We start from the raw sequence: 17,734 nt of genomic DNA, 5'->3' as shown, positions 1-17,734 counted from the left end.
GCCGCCATCTTGGCAATCCTCCGCCATGCGGCCGGCCATGTGCCTGTCATGGGGGCCGCTATCTTGGACTCCATCTTCCTCGCCGCCCGCCACATGCGATCCATGGGGCGGCCATCTTGGACACCATCTTCTTCATCACCCGCCACGTGCGATCAATGGGGGCCGCCATCTTGGCCATCAACCGAACCGAACCTCGATGACTACGACCTCAGCGGACAGTCATCACGGGGCCACTCCAGCACTGCTGATCGAGCCGCCGACTACCCGCAGGGGGCCTCACGGTAGCATGGTGGTTAGCATCAATGCTTCACAGCTCCAGGGTCCCAGGTTCGATTCCCGGCTGGGTCACTGTCTGTGTGGAGTCTGCACGTCCTCCCCGTGTGTGCGTGGGTTTCCTCCGGGTGCTCCGGTTTCCTCCCACAGTCCAAAGATGTGCGGGTTAGGTGGATTGGCCATGCTAAATTGCCCGTAGTGTAAGGTTAATGGGGGGATTGTTGGGTTACGGGTATACGGGTTACGTGGGTTTAAGTGGGGTGATCATTGCTCGGCACAACATCGAGGGCCGAAGGGCCTGTTCTGTGCTGTACTGTTCTATGCTCTATGTTCTAACTCAACGCAGTCACGTTGGACCAGTCGCGTCCGAAGCACCTCCAGAGCTCGATGATGTCCGTTAAAATCAACGGGTACAGGACACCGTGCCTCTTCGACTCCGGGAGCACCGAGAGCTTCGTACATCCTGACCTGGTAAGACGCTGTTCGCTCCCTATCTTCCCTGCACGGCAAACTATCTCCCTCGCCTTGGGCTCGCACTCGGTCCACATACAAGGGCGCATCATCGCAACCCTAACAATTCAGGGTGCCAGCTACTCCAATTTCCAGCTGTACGTACACCCCGACCTCTGCGCCCCACTCTTACTCGGGTTCAATTTCCAATGTAATCTCAAGAGCCTCACACTCAGCTTCGGCGGACCCCTACCTCCACTCACTATCTGCAGTCTAGCGACTCTAAAAATCGACCCCCCTCCATTCTTCGCTAACCTAACGGCTAACTGTAAACTAGTAGCCACTCGCAGTAGGCGGTACAGCCTGCAGGACAGAGTATTCATCAGAGCCGAAGTCCAGCGGCTCCTACGTGAGGGAGTCATAGAGGCCAGTAACAGCCCCTGGAGAGCTCAGGTGGTGGTCATCAAGACTGGGGAAAAGTTCCGGATGGTGGTTGATTACAGCCAGACCATTAACCGGTTCACGCACCTTGATGCGTACCCTCTCCTCAGAATTGCAGACATGGTCAATCAGATCGCCCAGTACCGCATATTCTCCACGGTGGATCTGAAGTCTGCTTACCACCAGCTCACAATCCGCCCGGAGGACCGCCACTACATGGCGTTCGAGGCAGATGGCCGCCTCTTCCATTTCCTCCGGGTCCCCTTTGGCGTCACGAATGTGGTCTCGGTGTTCCAACGAACAATGGACCGAATGGTGGACCAGTACGGGCTGCGGGCCACGTTTCCGTACTTGGACAATGTCACCATCTGCAGCCATGATCAGCAGGATCATGACGCCAACCTCCACCGATTTCTCAAAACTGCCCAGAAACTCAATCTCACCCACAATAAGGAGAAATGCGTTATCCGCACTACCAGACAAGCCATCCTCGGCTATGTCATGGAAAACGGAGTCCTGGGCCCTGACCCGGACCGTATGCGCCCCCTCTTACAACTCCCTCTCCCTCATTGTCCCAGGGCCCTCTAGAGGTGCCTGGGATTCTTCTCTTATTACGCCAGTGGGTCCCCCAATATGCGGACAAAGCCCGCCCACTATTTAAGACCACACTCTTCCCACTGTCAGCTGAGGCCTGCCAGGCCTTCAACTGCATCAAGGAGAACATCGCCAAAGCCGCCATAGAGAGCGATGCCTCAGAGGTCGCTCTCGCCGCCATCTGAATCAGGCAGGGAGACCAGTCGCCTTCTTCTCCCGAACCCTCTCCGCTTCAGAACTTCGACGCTCCTCAGTTGAAAAGGAAGCTCAAGCCATTGTGGAAGCCGTACAGCATTGGAGGCACTACCTCGCAGGTAGGAGGTTTACCCTCATCACCAACCAGAGATCGGTTGCCTTCATGTTCGCCAACTCGCAAAGGGGCAAAATAAAAAATGATAAAATCTTTTGGTGGAGGATCGAACTCTCCACCTATAATTACGATATCATATATCGACCGGGGAAGCTCAACGAGCCCCCAGATGCCCTGTCCTGTGTTGAGTTGCGGGTAGTCGGTGGCTCGATCAGCAGTGCTTAAGTGGCCCCGTGATGACTGTCCACGGAGGTCGTAGTCGTCGAGGTGAACATCGGGTGATGGCCAAGATGGCGGCCCCCGTTGATCGCACGTGGCGGGCGATGAAGAAGATGGCATCCAAGAAGGCCGCCCCCATGGATCGCACGTGGCGGGCGGCGAGGAAGATGGTGCCCAAGATGGCGGCCCTCATGACTCGCACATGGCCGGCTGCGTGGGGGAGGATTACCAAGATGGCGGCCCCCATGAGTCGCACATGTCGGGCGGAGGCGGAGTCGGCTGACACGCTGCAACATTACGGGGTCTGCGGGCCTGCGAGTTGGGGGAGCGATTGCTCTGGACAGCGGGAGAGTCAGGGTTTCGATTTAGTCAGGCATACCTTAGCATAATGCCCTTTTCGACCGCAGCTGCTGTAGTCACATTGCGGGCCAGGCAGTGCTGCCATGGGTGTTGGGGCTAACCGCAAAAATGGCACGCTGGCGCTCCATATTGGGTGGATGGCCGCGCGGTGCAGGCCTGGGGCAGTCGCTGGTCAGGGGTCCACGGTGGGGTCGCGTGGTCTGCGGGGAATGAGTTCAGACTTTGAAACGCGACCTCCATTGAGGTTGCTAGCGCTACTGTGTCCTCCAAGTTCTGGGCCCCTTTTTCATGAGGCGCTGGCGAACATAGTTAGACCGGACCATTGCAACGTACACATCACGGACAGCGAGTTCCATATGCTGGGAGGCAGTTACAGCCTGAAAGTTACATTCCCGTGCAAGGGCTTTTTGATCGTGCTGGTAGTCCTCTAGCGACTCTGCGGGGCGCTGGCAGCGGGTAGCGAAAATATACCGCGCGTAGACTTTGTTTACAGGCCGCACGTATAGACGCGAGGCCTCGGTGTACGAGCCGGTACTGTTGAGTTGCGTAGAGATGCGATGGCTCACCCGTGCGTGCAGTAGACTGAGTTTCTGCTCGTCAGTAGTAGCGGAGGTAGTCAACGCAGCCAGGTAAGCCTTGAAGCACCAAAGCCAGTGTAGAAAGATTTCCTTCGCTTCTGCAGCATGTGGGTCGCGTTCTAGTCAATCAGGTTTGAGGGCTGATTCCATAATGGTTTTCTTAAGTCTATTAAATTGATGTGACCATCAATTCACTCGAGACACGAGAGGAAGTAAACTGTGGCTTTAATAGACTTACAACTGAGCCTGCCTGTGACCAGAATTGAGGGCAGACTCACAAGGCTGCAGCACATTATACTTCCGGTAGTCAAGTGTGGAACCCTGTACAAGCTCCTCATCTCCCCCTGTGGGCAGAGCCGCGCAATGGCTCACCGACAGAGCCCACAAGGACACAATGCTGTTGTGTGCTCTCCGCACACCGCTTTCCTCACGGCACCGCTGCTGGCCCCCTCTCAGGCAGTGAATTGGCCGCGGCGTAGGCCCGTTCGCGCCGTCGTGGAATGCGACGGCGTTCACGGCGGTGCAGGCACTTGGTCTGTGTTGCGGAGAATCGCCACCGTTGGACTTTAACCTGGTGTAAGATTTCTTACTGTGCTCACTCCAGTCCACCGGCATCTCCACATCATTCTTCCAGTGGCAGCGAGTTCCCCCTTTGTACACTGGCATCTGGGTGGCTCTCTGTGTAGAACTCGCCCCTGTGCACTCTGCAGCAACAATGAGGCTCAGGCACGAACATGCATTGTCATTTCAGAAACCACACAGACCAGTTTACCAACAGTGAAATGCCACTTCTCCGGCATGGTTTGATTATACAATCAGCACTGGTCAGTTGGAAACCTCTCCCGTTTCCGGGAACCTGGACATTGCTGTTGACAATACTCGCAAACCAGTCGTTCACCACCCAGACTGCGTCGCTCTTGGCTTTCCTGTTGAGAGAGGCATTCATTCATTTATTTAAGCGGGTCAACAGTTGGGTAGAAACAGCAGATTGGAAATGGCAACGGACTGCCCTTGGCAACGATAACCTCTAGACTGAAAAGGCGCTATACAAATGCAATGTGAGGCTGCTGATGCCGAATAACGGAGAAATAGCGAATAGAAAAAAAAGTTTGCTTATACAACCCTATTAAGATTTGGGAAATGACTACACTCCTCCCAATGCCTGTGTTGAAGGATGTGCATCTCTCTCGCTCTCTGGTTGAAATATTCAGTGCTTGCTGTGATTCCTGGGATTAAGCAGGAGGGAGTCCGAGAACAGGGAATGGGAAACAGCTGCCGAACTCAGCAGGGCGCCTTGCGGGGATTTGGGAATTTGGGATAAAGTCATTCCTGCACTTGAGAGAGAGAGGGAGAAAGGAAGGATACTCGGCCACGTTGGGGAGAATCTTCTCGGACAAGATTAAACAGCTTCGCCCCTTGGATCTGCATCCAGCAACCGGCTCAGAAACCTACAAAAAAAAAGGCACGCCTCGGGATCGAGTGTCAGTTTCACGGAAATTAACAAGGTAAAAAAAACAACACTAAAATAAACTTTCTTCCAGATTCCTCGTGTGCGCAGCTCGGTCCCTGTCTGGTATGCAGAGAGTAACGTTTATTCCACGATTAACTGCTTTGGAAGGAATTGGAACTGATCTGTGGATGGGATTTTCCTTCAGAAATCAACCTGGAGCAGCGACTGTATTTATTTATTCAACATATTTTAAAACTTCAGTTAGGCGTCACTTGTAGAGGGAATAAAGGTTGATGTACCCATTTCCCATAAACTGACACAAAGTTGGGGGGGGGGGGGATCACAACCCAGCGTTGTTATTTTATTTTTTAAAAATAACAAAAACTCCACCTTTTTTTTTAAACGTTGTTACTTTTTTGTGCTCCGCTGACGGAACAGTCTAAAATCAAGAGGGGTGCACGACATTGCTACAAACTGTAGCCACTTGCTTCGCGTGGATGCAGTTTAATAACCCCACACCAGACCCACTAACACAAACTTTGTCATAATCGCTCATTGTAACATTTACTTTGGCTTCCTTCCCAGCCTTGAGGAAGTCATGTTTTGTAGTTTCCGGAGAGGAGCAGGGATGACGATTTGAGATTGGGCTCCCGTCCACAAGTCTGGAAACATTTTTTTGACTGGGAATATTCGGGAGAAGCGAGACAAAGGGAGGCGGATCGGGGGTGGGTGGGGGGGAAGAATGAGGACATCTCGGAGAAGGGGGGGGGGGGGGGGGGGGCGGAGAATCAATTTAGACCTAAAGAAAATCTCAGGTCCCCTCCTCATGATCCTGGGTAGCAGATCTCAACCCCCAATTCTGACTCATTTCTTCCATTTTTCCCGGATAAAACTTCTCCAGGATTATTGGACACCAGAGTGTGCACACAAGGCCACCAGTCTCTCAAAGCCCAAACTTAACAAGACCCTCTGGATAAACAGTTCATAGTTGTGGATTGTTCCATAGAATCCCTACAGCGTAGTAGGAAGCCATTCGGTCCATCTGCACTGTCCCTCTGAAAGAGCACTATACCCCACTCCCCTGCCCTACCCCGTAACCCGACCTAACCTGCACATCCCTGGACACTAAGGGCCAATTTAAGCATGGCCAATCCACCTAACCTGCACATCTTTGGACTGTGGAAGGAAACCAGAGGAAACCCACGCAGACACGGGGATAATGCGCAAACTCCACACAGTCACCCATAGCCCGTATTGAACCCGGGTCCATGGTGCTGTGAGGCAGCAGTGCTAACCACTGTGCTGCCGTGCCATACCAGTGAATTGAACATCCAATGTTGAACTGCGACCACCTGTTGACAGCCTGGTTTGGAATCCTTTACAGTTATGGAAAGCTTGAGGTGTTTTTCAATCTGGGGTGGGAGGTCGGCTGAGGAATGAAGATTATGGCTCCCCCAATCCCGTGAGAAAAATAAGTTGAGTGTCTTTGGAGAGAAGACACTGCTTTTCCAGTTAGGGCACCCCATTCATTAGGCCATTGACTTCTACTTTGGTTCGTTTGGCATCATGGGCTAACATAAGAACATAAGAACATAAGAACATAAGAACATAAGAACTAGGAGCAGGAGTAGGCCATCTGGCCCCTCGAGCCTGCTCCGCCATTCAATTAGATCATGGCTGATCTTTTGTGGACTCAGCTCCACTTTCCGGCCCGAACACCATAACCCTTAATCCCTTTATTCTTCAAAAAACTATCTATCTTTACCTTAAAAACATGTAATGAAGGAGCCTCAACTGCTTCACTGGGCAAGGAATTCCATAGATTCACAACCCTTTGGGTGAAGAAGTTCCTCCTAAACTCAGTTCTAAATCTACTTCCCCTTATTTTGAGGCTATGCCCCCTACTTCTGCTGTCACCCGCCAGTGGAAACAACCTGCCCGCATCTATCCTATCTATTCCCTTCATAATTTTAAATGTTTCTATAAGATCCCCCCTCATCCTTCTAAATTCCAACGAGTACAGTCCCAGTCTACTCAACCTCTCCTCATAATCCAACCCCTTCAGCTCTGGGATTAACCTAGTGAATCTCCTCTGCACACCCTCCAGTGCCAGTACGTCCTTTCTCAAGTAAGGAGACCAAAACTGAACACAATACTCCAGGTGTGGCCGCACTAACACCTTATACAATTGCAACATAACCTCCCTAGTCTTAAACTCCATCCCTCTAGCAATGAAGGACAAAATTCCATTTGCCTTCTTAATCACCTGTTGCACTTGTAAACCAACCTTCTGTGACTCATGCACTAGCACACCCGTATGCCATCAGCATTCTTTAAAATAAATGAAACAGCAATGTGATAACCAGATAATCTGGTTGTTACGGTGATTAAGGGATAGATATTGGCCAGGAAACTGGGAGAAGTTCCCAACTCTTCTTCGAAATAGGGCCAACTATCTGGTGCTGAGTAGGAAGAAACCCAGCCCACAGTGTGACGCCACAGCTGTCACCAGGAAAGATGGCCACTGCCACCAGGAAAGATGGCCACTGCCACCAGTAAAGATGGCCACTGCCAGCAGTAAAGATGGCCACTGCCAGCAGTAAAGATGGCCACTGCCGCCATTAAAGATGACCACTGCTACCAGTAAAGATGGCTACTGCCACCAGTTAAGACGGCCACTGCCTTCTCAGACTCACTGGCAGGGGGCACCCTGCCCCCCACGCTTGCGCAGGCCACAATTTCACTGATACCCAAAAAGGATAAAAACCTGACGGAATGGGGATCATACTGACCCATTTCACTGCTGAACGTGGATGTGAAAATACTCGCAAAGATCCTGGCCAAAAGGCTGCGTATCAGAGATGGTTGCAGAGGACCAAACGGGCTTTGTCAAGGGTAGGCAGCTCACAGCGAACATCAGACAGCTGCTGAATGTGATAATGACCCCCCCTCCCTGGCCCCGGAAGAGAACACCAGAGGTAATCGACTCCCTGGATGCAAAAAAGGCCTTTGACAAAGTCGAATGGAAGTACCTCCTCGAGGTCCTGGAACGGTTTGGGCTAGGAGTGGGATTCACCACCTGGCTGAGGCTCCTGTACAACGCTCCCAAAGTGAGTGTCCAAACTAACATCACCAGCTCTGAATACTTCCAGCTACAGAGAGGAACAAGTCAGGGCTGCCCCCTGTCTCCACTCTTGTTCATGCTAGTGATCAAACCCCTGGCGATAGCCCTGCAGGACGCAAAAAGCTGGAAGGGAATCGGGAGAGGAGACCGAGAGCACAGAGTCTCACACTATGCAGATTACCTGCTCCTCTATGTCTTGAAGCCACAGGAGGGACTGAAGGCAATACTGCAAACACTGAAAGAGTTTGGAACCTTCTCGGGCTACAAACGTAACCTGGGTAAAAGTGAGGCATTCCCAGTGAACCCAAAAGGGGGAGGGACAGAGTTGAAGGGGCTCCCGTTTAAAACGGCCCGGAACAGATTCCGTTACCTGGGGGTCCAAATAGCCCGAGACTGGACACATCAGATCCACAAGTGGAACCTGACCAGCCTGGTGGAGGATGTAAGAAAAGACCTTCAACGGTGGAGCTCACTCTCACTCTCCCTGGTGGGGAGAGTGCAGATGATCAAGATGAACGTACTGCCAAGGTTCCTCTTCCTGTTCAGATCCATCCCGATCTTCATCCCCAAGGCCTTTTTCCAAATTGTAGACAGTCTAATCATGGTGTTTGTGTGTGGGGAGGGTAAGAATCCGAGAATTCCCAAACCGACACTGCAAAGAAGAAAAGTCAGAGGGGGCCTTGCTCTACTGAACCTACAATACTGCCACTGGGCAGCAATGGCAGAGAGAGTGAGGGGATGGGTACAAAAACCCAACACAGATTGGGTATAAATGGAGGAGGCATCCTGTAAAGGAACGGCCCTCCGGGCCCTGCACTCCCATCCTCCTCAACAAGGTACACAACGAGCCAATGGTAGCGGCCATGCTGAGAATGTGGACCCAGTTGAGACAACACTTCGGGATAGCCAAAATATCCCCCATGGCTCCCATATGCGGCAATCACAGATTCCCCCCCAGCCATGCTAGATAACACCTTCAAAAGATGGAGACGGGAAGGGGGCACACTGACGGTCGGGGACTTCTCCGTAGGGCGCAGACTGGCGACACTGGACAAACTGACGAGGAAGTGGAAACTAGCAAAAGGACAGGAATTGAGTCACCTCCAAGTAAAACACTTCCTCCCCAAAGAGACAGTAGGATACCCCAGGGCCTCAGAAAGCACACTACTGGAGGACCTGACAGACACAAGCAGCGAGAAGGGGGGGATATGTGGGAAAATATGTGGACAGCTACTAGACAGAGCCTGAACACCAGTGGACGAGACCAGACAAAAATGGGAGGGTGAACTGGGGACAGAGATAGGATGGGGACTCTGGAGCGAAGCACTGAGCAGGGCGAACTCCACCTCCTCCTGCGCAAGGCTAAACTTAATGCAGCTCAAAGTGGTGCACAGAGCACACCTGACCAGAACCCGAATGAGCAGGTTCTTCCCGGAGGTGGAGGACAAATGTGAACGGTGCCAGAGGGGCCCGGCCAACCACACCCACATGTTTTGGGCTTGCCCCAAGCTTGCTGGGTTCTGGGCAGCCTTCTCCAAGGCAATGTCCAAGGTTGTGGGGGTGAGGGTGAAGCCATGCCCAATAGTGGCAATCTTAGGGGTATCGGAGCAGCCAGAGTTACACATGGGGAAGGGGGCCAACGCCCTTGCTTTCGCTTCCCTAATCGCACGCCGGTGAATCCTGTTCGGCTGGCGATCAGCAGCACCGCCCAAAGCTGCAGACTGGCTCGCTGCCCTCTCGGAATTTCTCCACCTGGCCATCCAAGGGTCAGAGGAAAGCTTCCTGGATTCTTGGGGGCAGCTCGTCGGCCTGCTCCAAAACCTGTTCAAGGCCAGCAACGAGGAGTAAGCTAGGAGAAAAATAGGATGAGGAACCAAAGGACTGTGCAGGGTGGGAGGGTGGAGTGGAAGGAATGTGGGGAAACCACAAGAGGATAGGAAGGGTGATGAAGCTAATGGAGGGTGGTTGGGTGGGGGGGGGGGGGGGGGGGGGGGAATCATAGACCGATTCAGAGGGCAACAAAATGTACATAGAGTTAGTTAAATGAAGAGACAAAACAAACCTCTCTGTAAAATAGCGTGGGCTAATGTATATACACAACTGTATAAATATGGGAAAAGCCAATAAAAAGATTTAAAAAAAAAAGATGGCCACTGCCACGGCTGCACGGCGGCACATTGGTTAGCACTGCTGTCTCACAGTGCTGAGGGCCCGGGTTCGATCCTGGCCCCGGGCCAGTGTCCGTGTGGAGTCTGCACATTCTCCCGTGTCTGCGTGGGTCTCACCCCCACAACCCAAAGAGGCGCAGGGTAGGTGAATTGGCCATACTAAATTGCCCCTTAATTGGAAAAAAAAGAATTGGGTGTTCTAAATTAAATAAAAAAGATGGTCACTGAGATTGATCTGCACATGAATTTCTTTTCAGGTCCCCTTGGTGAACCAGATTGACTGGTCTACTTGCCAATGATGTGCCCCATGCACTGTGGGTCCGATGATTCAGAAATTGGCTAATTAGGTTTTCACCAAAGAGTGAATTGGTTCCAAACTTCCATTGCCAGACACATGGATCATTTCTCTCCAAAGAGAGATTAGTAATAGATACCAGAGAAATAAAGAGTGCTTTAGCAAGAGATATACCGTACAAACCAGCATTGCGATACACTTTTCAATCGGCAAAAAGTCTTCATGTTTAATATCTCATTCCCTCTGCAGAGTGTATCAGCCAACCATGAGTGTACTTCCACCAGTCAGGAGAGACCGAATCATACCAGATCTACCTTCGGTAAGTTCAACTTCTTGTTCATGTTTGGACCAGCTTTTTGCATTTTTTTCTCAGAACCATTTAGATATAACAGAATGCAATGTAATATATATCACAATAATAAAATGTCACCTTGTATACATGCAGGGGCGTAGGAATTAGTGATATGAGGATAATAGATAGATTTCGGATTTGCTAAGCTGCAAATAACCAGATTGTAATATTAAACAAAGATTCCTGAAAGGTACCTTTATACAGATTAGATAACACAGTTTTGTCAGATTTATACAGCAGTGTTGACAACCTCCCAGTTCAAGCAGTAAAGGTGGGAGCTCAGTGATGTGAAATAACAGGGCAATAATGCTAACTGAGATCTGAGACCTTGACAGCAATCACTAGTAATATGTTGAACTATCTGTGTGAACCCTCGACTATCTGTGAGCTATACCACAACAGTTATACGAATGGAAGCTGGGGTTTGATGATACCATGAACAGGTGAGTGACTCACAATAGTTTATGTACGAACTCAACTTGTGAATATATAACACAGGAGCAGGGGGTGTGGCAGGGCAGAGTCTGGGTGGCTGGTGTGGCTCAGATTGGTGCTAACACCATGAGTCTTGATCCCCATTCTGGCTGGGATGGACTTTGGGACCTGCTTCCTTGCCCTACCTGTGAAAGAGGTCATGCGGCTGTGGCGAGAACTGAAGATGAATTAATTCACGTTTGAGAAAAAGACACTTTGGCCATGGCTTTCTCATGTAACACCAATAGTGTTACATCAGATCCAAATAGGTTGTTGCTGGTGTTATGACAGAAAATGTTATTTACATCTCATGATAGCAATCACAATGGAAAACTGGAGTAAACGTAACTCAGAATATCAAACAGACCATGTTGGAAAGTGAGTATATAATGAATGTATGTAAAGTCTGACAGTACATGGCTGAGGGTCATAGCCATAGCTTCCAAAGATGTTCACTATCTATGCTGATGGATGTATTTGGGTGAAGGACTTAAGGGATATAAAACTCCAAGAGGCTGTACTTTCAGGAGCGGAAGGGTGGGAAAAAAGAGAAATTGAAAACAGAAGAGGCAGATGAGCATGAGCTAAATCTAGCTTTGAAGAGCATTCCTAGTTTATATTTCGCTTCCTGCTTGTCACGTTTCACCACTCTGTTATGGACAGGGAGAGATGGTTCTCCTTTATTTTTTCACCACCTCTCAAACTGAACAGAGTACTAGTGTATATTTCTAGGGTGCTACGAGTGTGACTTTAAAGTTCCAATATTTACACTGTGGTTTCGAAATTATGCTGTCAGTGCAAAAACATAATGTGTTTGTCTGAATTTCTCCTTCGCCGGTTTAAAATAATTGGTTCCATCTCCGCCACAACAGTTTCAGATGACTGTGCCAGGCAATCATACAATTCGCCCTCATGAAAAGGGCCTTCTTTTTGTTCATGCAGAAAAAGGGAAATGTTTGAAAAAAAAAAGAGGGAAATTAAAATACCACAAGTCTCAGAATAGTGGGTGGCATGGTTTTGGTTACACCTGAAATGGCGCCCACAATGCCTGAACATGAACTGGCCATAATGACCGGCAACATCATTTTTACTGCAGTGTCTGTACTAGCAAATTGCTTTTCCAAAGTTACCCCAAGCTGTTACTCTTCAGAAAGTTTTTGAAAAGTTGTATCAAAGAGTCTTTATCGGATCCTGGTCTAGACTTGCCTTTCGACAAGAAAGCTGTCACTTACCGGAGGGTTAGTTCGTCTGCAGAACTTTAGCTGTCTAGTTAGATCCAAGGTTATTTCTTATTGTGTGGTCTTGGAGTTGCGTATTTGACTCTGAAGTCTACAGGCCAAAACCAGCTCAGCAATACCTGAATGTTTAATTATCCCAAAAAATGTATACTGAATAGAATGTGACTTCATCAGTCTGGAAATCACAGTCAGTTTCCTGCTTCGTGGTTACCCATGAGGCATTATAAGGGTTTTCGGATAAATTTTGTCTGCCTGTGAACCTTTAACATAATCTTGAACTAGATATATAAAACTATGTGAGCCCTGCCCCCACCTACACAGCTGGCTGTTTTTCGGAGCACTGGATTGTTGAGCAGCATTCAGCCAGATTAAGAAGATAGTTAAATGGCAGAGGAGAGCTCAGGCCAGAGACTGGTGTCGAAAGTATCAGGTGAAATGGAGGCTGTTTTTAAAAAATAAGCCATTAATTTTAACACCAAAATGCTGGATGTTCTCAACCATGAAATACGGGAAAGGAGTCCCTTATGAGACTGAGGACACGGTCCTCAAAAAGGACTAATTCAGCGAACATTGGAGCTGATTGCAGTCAGAGTCAATGTTATATGCAGAATTCAATCCAGATGCAAACAGGCCAGGAAGAAGTTGGTGAACCTCCAGAATGATTTTGTGTCAAAAGCCTGTCCTTGGCATGCATGCCCCTCATAATGTTTTGTACCGACAAATCCTTAATATTCGTGGCAGCTCAGACCCTTTGGTAGTTTTCCATCAAACAGCTGACTGAATGTTCACTGTGCATGGCCGGACTAAAAATCAGACACATTCAGATGACAATCTATATGACTCAAGATTTAGTCTTGTTATCCTTGTTAGACAATCTTGCTGGGTGCACTGTGGGACTCCCAGCTAAAGTCCTCCCAAACCTGGCAAAATGCAAAGGTGGCTTTGGATCCCCACACAGTCAGTCAGCCCAGGCTGGAATTGAATCCGGGTCTCTGGTGCTGTAAGACATCTTGCTGTGAGGCAGCAGTGCTAGCCACTGTGCCACCGTGCCTCCCCCATGTTTGATAACTCAGACATTTTCAACGCTGAGATTGATAGGTTTTAATGCGTCGTGGAATTAAGGGTTATGGAGATAAGGCAAAAAAGTGGACTTAGTGAGCATTATTAAATGGTGGAGGAGGCTCAAAGGGCTGAATGGTCTACTCTTGTTCCCATTTCTTAAGTTCTTATGGTCTGAAAAGCAGCACCGACAGTACAGCCCTCTCTCACTGCTGCACTAGAGTTGATTTTTGTGATCAAGCTCAGGAATGGCACTTGCGACCCGATGCTTGTGTCTCAGAGCCGAGAGTGCTCCCAACCGAGCGACCAGGAGCAGAAAATAAATTGCAAAATGTGAATGGGAGGAAAATGATAACTTTCTCCCCATTTTGTCCCTTCTTGCCTGAAGGGGAAAGTATCTGGGTTGCAGGTTAACCTTTTGGTGCCATGTACACGTGATCATTCTTCCCATGTGAGCGTAGATTGTGTTTGCCAGCTGTTTGCTCAATTAGATAGGGCTTAAACCTTATCCTATGTTCGCACATTGTCCCCACACACATACACACACACACACAAACCAACTGTCCAGCAGAAGCCACTGGATGGTGATTCAGAACAGAAACTCTGTATGTGTTCCTTGTTAGCCAAGGGGCATTGAACCGTTGCTCGCTTCAGCTGGACTACATCGGTGCAGACTTGGGATTGAGTTTACTTAAAGTCTGCCTTCCATTTTCACGATATTAATGCGATTTGACACTTGTTTTTTTTCAGTGTTTCACAAAAGAAGCTGCTCTCCATACCAAGGACATATTTAATCCCAAAGTGAAACGTGCCTGTCAGGATGACCGGACAGGAACAGTTGGGTAAGCCTCCCCTGAGAATTTCCTCAGGGATATTAATTTTACATCATTGAAAGATACAGCCTGTGAACCTCAGAATGGAAACTAATTACAGCACTGAACTAGGTGGGAACAAATCTGGTTGAGCCTAAGCCCGTAGCTTTGAATCTTTAGTAGATCTTCTGTGGCGTTACCCATCTTTTACAAGATCCAGAGCGTTCCGCCATTTTGAAGTATTAAGTAGTATTCTCCTGTTAAGGTGCTGCTGCCCCAACTAATTATTTTCAGTGAACACTTAGTGAGTTCATTCGGATGTTAGGATCACTGAGGGATTCCTTGTCACTTTGGTTGAGAATCAATGTTCCCCTTTGCTACAAATGCTTTATCTCAGTAACTGATGTAAGCCAAACCAAAAAAAAACAAACATTTATTTCTACATAATGGCAAGAAAACCTGTACCAAAACATCACCCGGTGACATATGTAATTACAATTTGCCAGCATGCCTCATCCAGTCCATGTTTATCGCAATTACAGTGGACACCTTTTAATTCATACCCAGTCATAAACTAGGTAAAAATCCATGCTTGAATGCCTCAGGATTGTGGTGAATCACAGTAGCGTAATTCACACTGTATTACACATGTTGTACTATGTCTCTATAAGCTCGGCACACGAGCAGTTGCGCTTCTCTGCCACTAGGGGGAGATGCACTGGGAGTGTACGGGAGTTTGTACTGGGCTCCACCCACGGCTCCACCCACGGCTCCTCCCCCTAACAGGAAGTAAAAAGGTTGATGCTGAGAGCCTGCCTGCCAGCTCATCTGGAGTTCATCTTGTCACAGGCAAGCTCTGTTGTAAGATGATTAAAACCACTGTTCACGTCTAACCATGTGTCGCGTGAATTGATGGTCTCATCAAGGATAAAGGAGATTTGTTTTACATTTCCGTATTTCCATTAATGAAGACCCAAACCAAACTCAAGCTTTGAACAAATGTATTCCCAGGTCGTGGCACCACTGTCAAGACTGGTATTTATTCTCTTCACTAGGTGCTTGAATAAGCTACATCAGGGCAGTTAAAAAACAACGATGTTGGGGTGGATCTGGAGACATATAGAGACCTGACTGGTTGAGGATGGTTGGTCTTTCCTTTGCTAAAGGGTAAGAGTGGACCAGTGAGGATTTCACAATAATCCAATAACTTGCTGGTCATTTTTGACTGATATCTGATATTTTCCTCACCAAATTTAAATTCTCAAACTGCCACAGTGGAATTTGAACTCATGAAACGAAGGTGGGCGGAAATCAATTGGGCCACACAATGCCTATGTTTTGGGTGCAACATGGCCTTCAAAGACCGTTAACGTTCGGGTAGAACAAGTGTGCACACTTTCAAGTGGAAGTGCACCTACCAGCAAGTTGGGTAAGGACAAACAAGAGCAGCCGGCACTTACCCCCATCTGAAGCAGACATTAGACTGTTTGCAGATGTAAAAGGGCACCTTTGTGACCACTGCAGCAACATTGGTTTGCCATCGCAAAACCAAACCCCGTCCCTCATCGCACCGAGCCCCGCATTCTTCCATCAAGTCTGCAATCCCAGGGGCAGCACGGTGGCCTAGTGGTTAGCACAACCGCCTCACGGCGCTGAGGTCCCAGGTTCGATCCCGGCTCTGGGTCACTGTCCGTGTGGAGTTTGCACATTCTCCCCGTGTCTGCGTGGGTTTCGCCCCCACAACCCAAAAATGTGCAGAGTAGGTGGATTGGCCATGCTAAATTGCCCCTTAACTGGAAAAAATAATTGGGTAATCTAAATTTATTAAAAAAAAAAAAAGTCTGCAATCCTGCCGCATTCAAGTTCGCTTTGTTGTGGGTCTTAGATGAGATTGTCCTTGGTCAAGATTGATAGGCACTGCTGGAGGCAAGGCTTTTGGTAAACGTGACCTATCACTGAACATTCTACTAACTTTACCCAGTACAAGACTTAGTATGAGGCTTCACTTCGAACTATTTCTCAGCGTACTACGTCGTATGACCTTGCATCACTGAAGATGTAGACCGACTCTTTACGTATTTGACATGAAACATTCATACCACATCTCCCCCCCCCCCCCCCCCCCCCCCCCCCCAAGTCTCTCCCTCTATTAAATATATTATTTACATTAACCTAAATCTCCCCTCCCACACCCCAAAGTATCTGCCTTCCACCCTGGTTCACTGAAGTAAGAACTGTGATGGTTTCACCAATCTCCCAACCTTGTTCTCAGCCCTCCTGAAGAATGTACAGGATTCAAGTTCTCCCTTGAATTCAATAGAGTAGCAATAATAATCTTTAGTATGTGAATCATTAGACACTACCGGCGTCTCTAAGAGACACACGCCCGACGATCGGTGGGCACTGATCGCGGGCCAGTCCCCTCACGAGCTCGTTCTTCTCTCCGCCCCCACAGGCCCCACACTTACCTGTCGCGTGCTGTCCATGCAGGTAGCGACCAGGTGTGGTTGCCGCTGGCGTGAACAGGTCAGGATCGTCAGGCCGCTCGGCCCATCCGGGCCGGAGAATCGCGGTCACTGTGAAAAACGGCGACCGGCGATTCTCCGAGCAGTGTGTCGCATTTTGGGGGGGTGGGAGAATCGCGGGGGAGTGCCAGAGCGGCCCTCCCACGATTTTCCCACCTGGCCTGGGGAGCGGAGAATCACGCCCAAGATCTTTCAGAAAATACACCAGGGACATCTAAGCATTAAAAAAGTGTCATCATGTTAGAGCACAGAATTCTGTTTGAAAACCAGGGATCTCAAAATTATTAGAGCAAATGATTTCAAGTTGCATCACCTCAGAATCCATTGCCAGAAGCAAGGGAAAGAGTGATGCTCTCCTCATTCCATCCAAACCATGGGAATCTTTTGGAATGGATATTTTCAAGCTCAAGGGGAACAACGCCCGGGATTCTCCCCTACCCGGCGGAGTGGGGGTCCCGGTGTTGTGGAGTGGCAAGAACCACTTTGGCGTCGGGCCTCCCCAATTCTCCGCACCTTTAGGAGCTAGGCCCATGCCGGAGTGGTTTCCACTCCGCCGGCCGGCGAAAATGGCCTTTGGCACCGCGCCAGCCGGGGCCGAAGGCCTTCGCCGGCCAGCGGAAGTCCGCCCATGTGCCGGAGCGTCAGCGGCTGCTGACATCATCCCGGCGCATGCGCGGGGAGGGGGGTCTCTTCCGCCTCCGCCATGGTGGAGACTGTGGCAGAGGCGGAAGAAAAAGACTGCCCCCACAGCACAGGCCCGCCCGCCAATCGGTGGGTCCCGATTGCGGGCCAGGCGACCGTGGGGTCACCCCTGGGAGCCAGAACGCCCCGCGCCCCCCCCCCCCCACCAAGGACCCCGGCACCCACCCACGCCGCCAATCCCGCCGGCACCAGATGTGCTTTGATTCCCGCCAGCGGGAGAGGCCTGTCAGCGGCGGGTCTTCGGCCCATTGCGGGCCCGCCGACCGGCACGGCGCGATTCCCGCCCCCACCGATTCCCGGGTGGCGGAGA

General features: G+C 49.8%; 1 protein-coding gene across 1 annotated transcript in view; it reads left to right on the top strand.

Moving 5' to 3' along the window:
- Positions 1–4,004: 4,004 nt before the first annotated feature.
- LOC119974912 (ras-related protein Rab-34-like) overlaps positions 4,005–17,734 on the top strand; it is a 55,920-nt gene continuing 42,190 nt past the window's right edge. Inside the window, exons 1-3 of the mRNA XM_038814253.1 lie at positions 4,005–4,730; positions 10,512–10,581; positions 14,136–14,227. Of these exons, the coding sequence (XP_038670181.1) occupies positions 10,528–10,581; positions 14,136–14,227 (146 nt within the window). The 5' untranslated portion in view covers positions 4,005–4,730; positions 10,512–10,527. The remainder of the gene's footprint in view (positions 4,731–10,511; positions 10,582–14,135; positions 14,228–17,734) is intronic.

The sequence above is a fragment of the Scyliorhinus canicula genome, chromosome 12 (assembly GCF_902713615.1).
Source record: "Scyliorhinus canicula chromosome 12, sScyCan1.1, whole genome shotgun sequence".
NCBI lineage: Eukaryota > Metazoa > Chordata > Chondrichthyes > Carcharhiniformes > Scyliorhinidae > Scyliorhinus > Scyliorhinus canicula.
The sequence above is the reverse complement of the archived record's forward strand: the minus strand, read 5'-3'. Positions and strand labels throughout refer to the sequence as shown.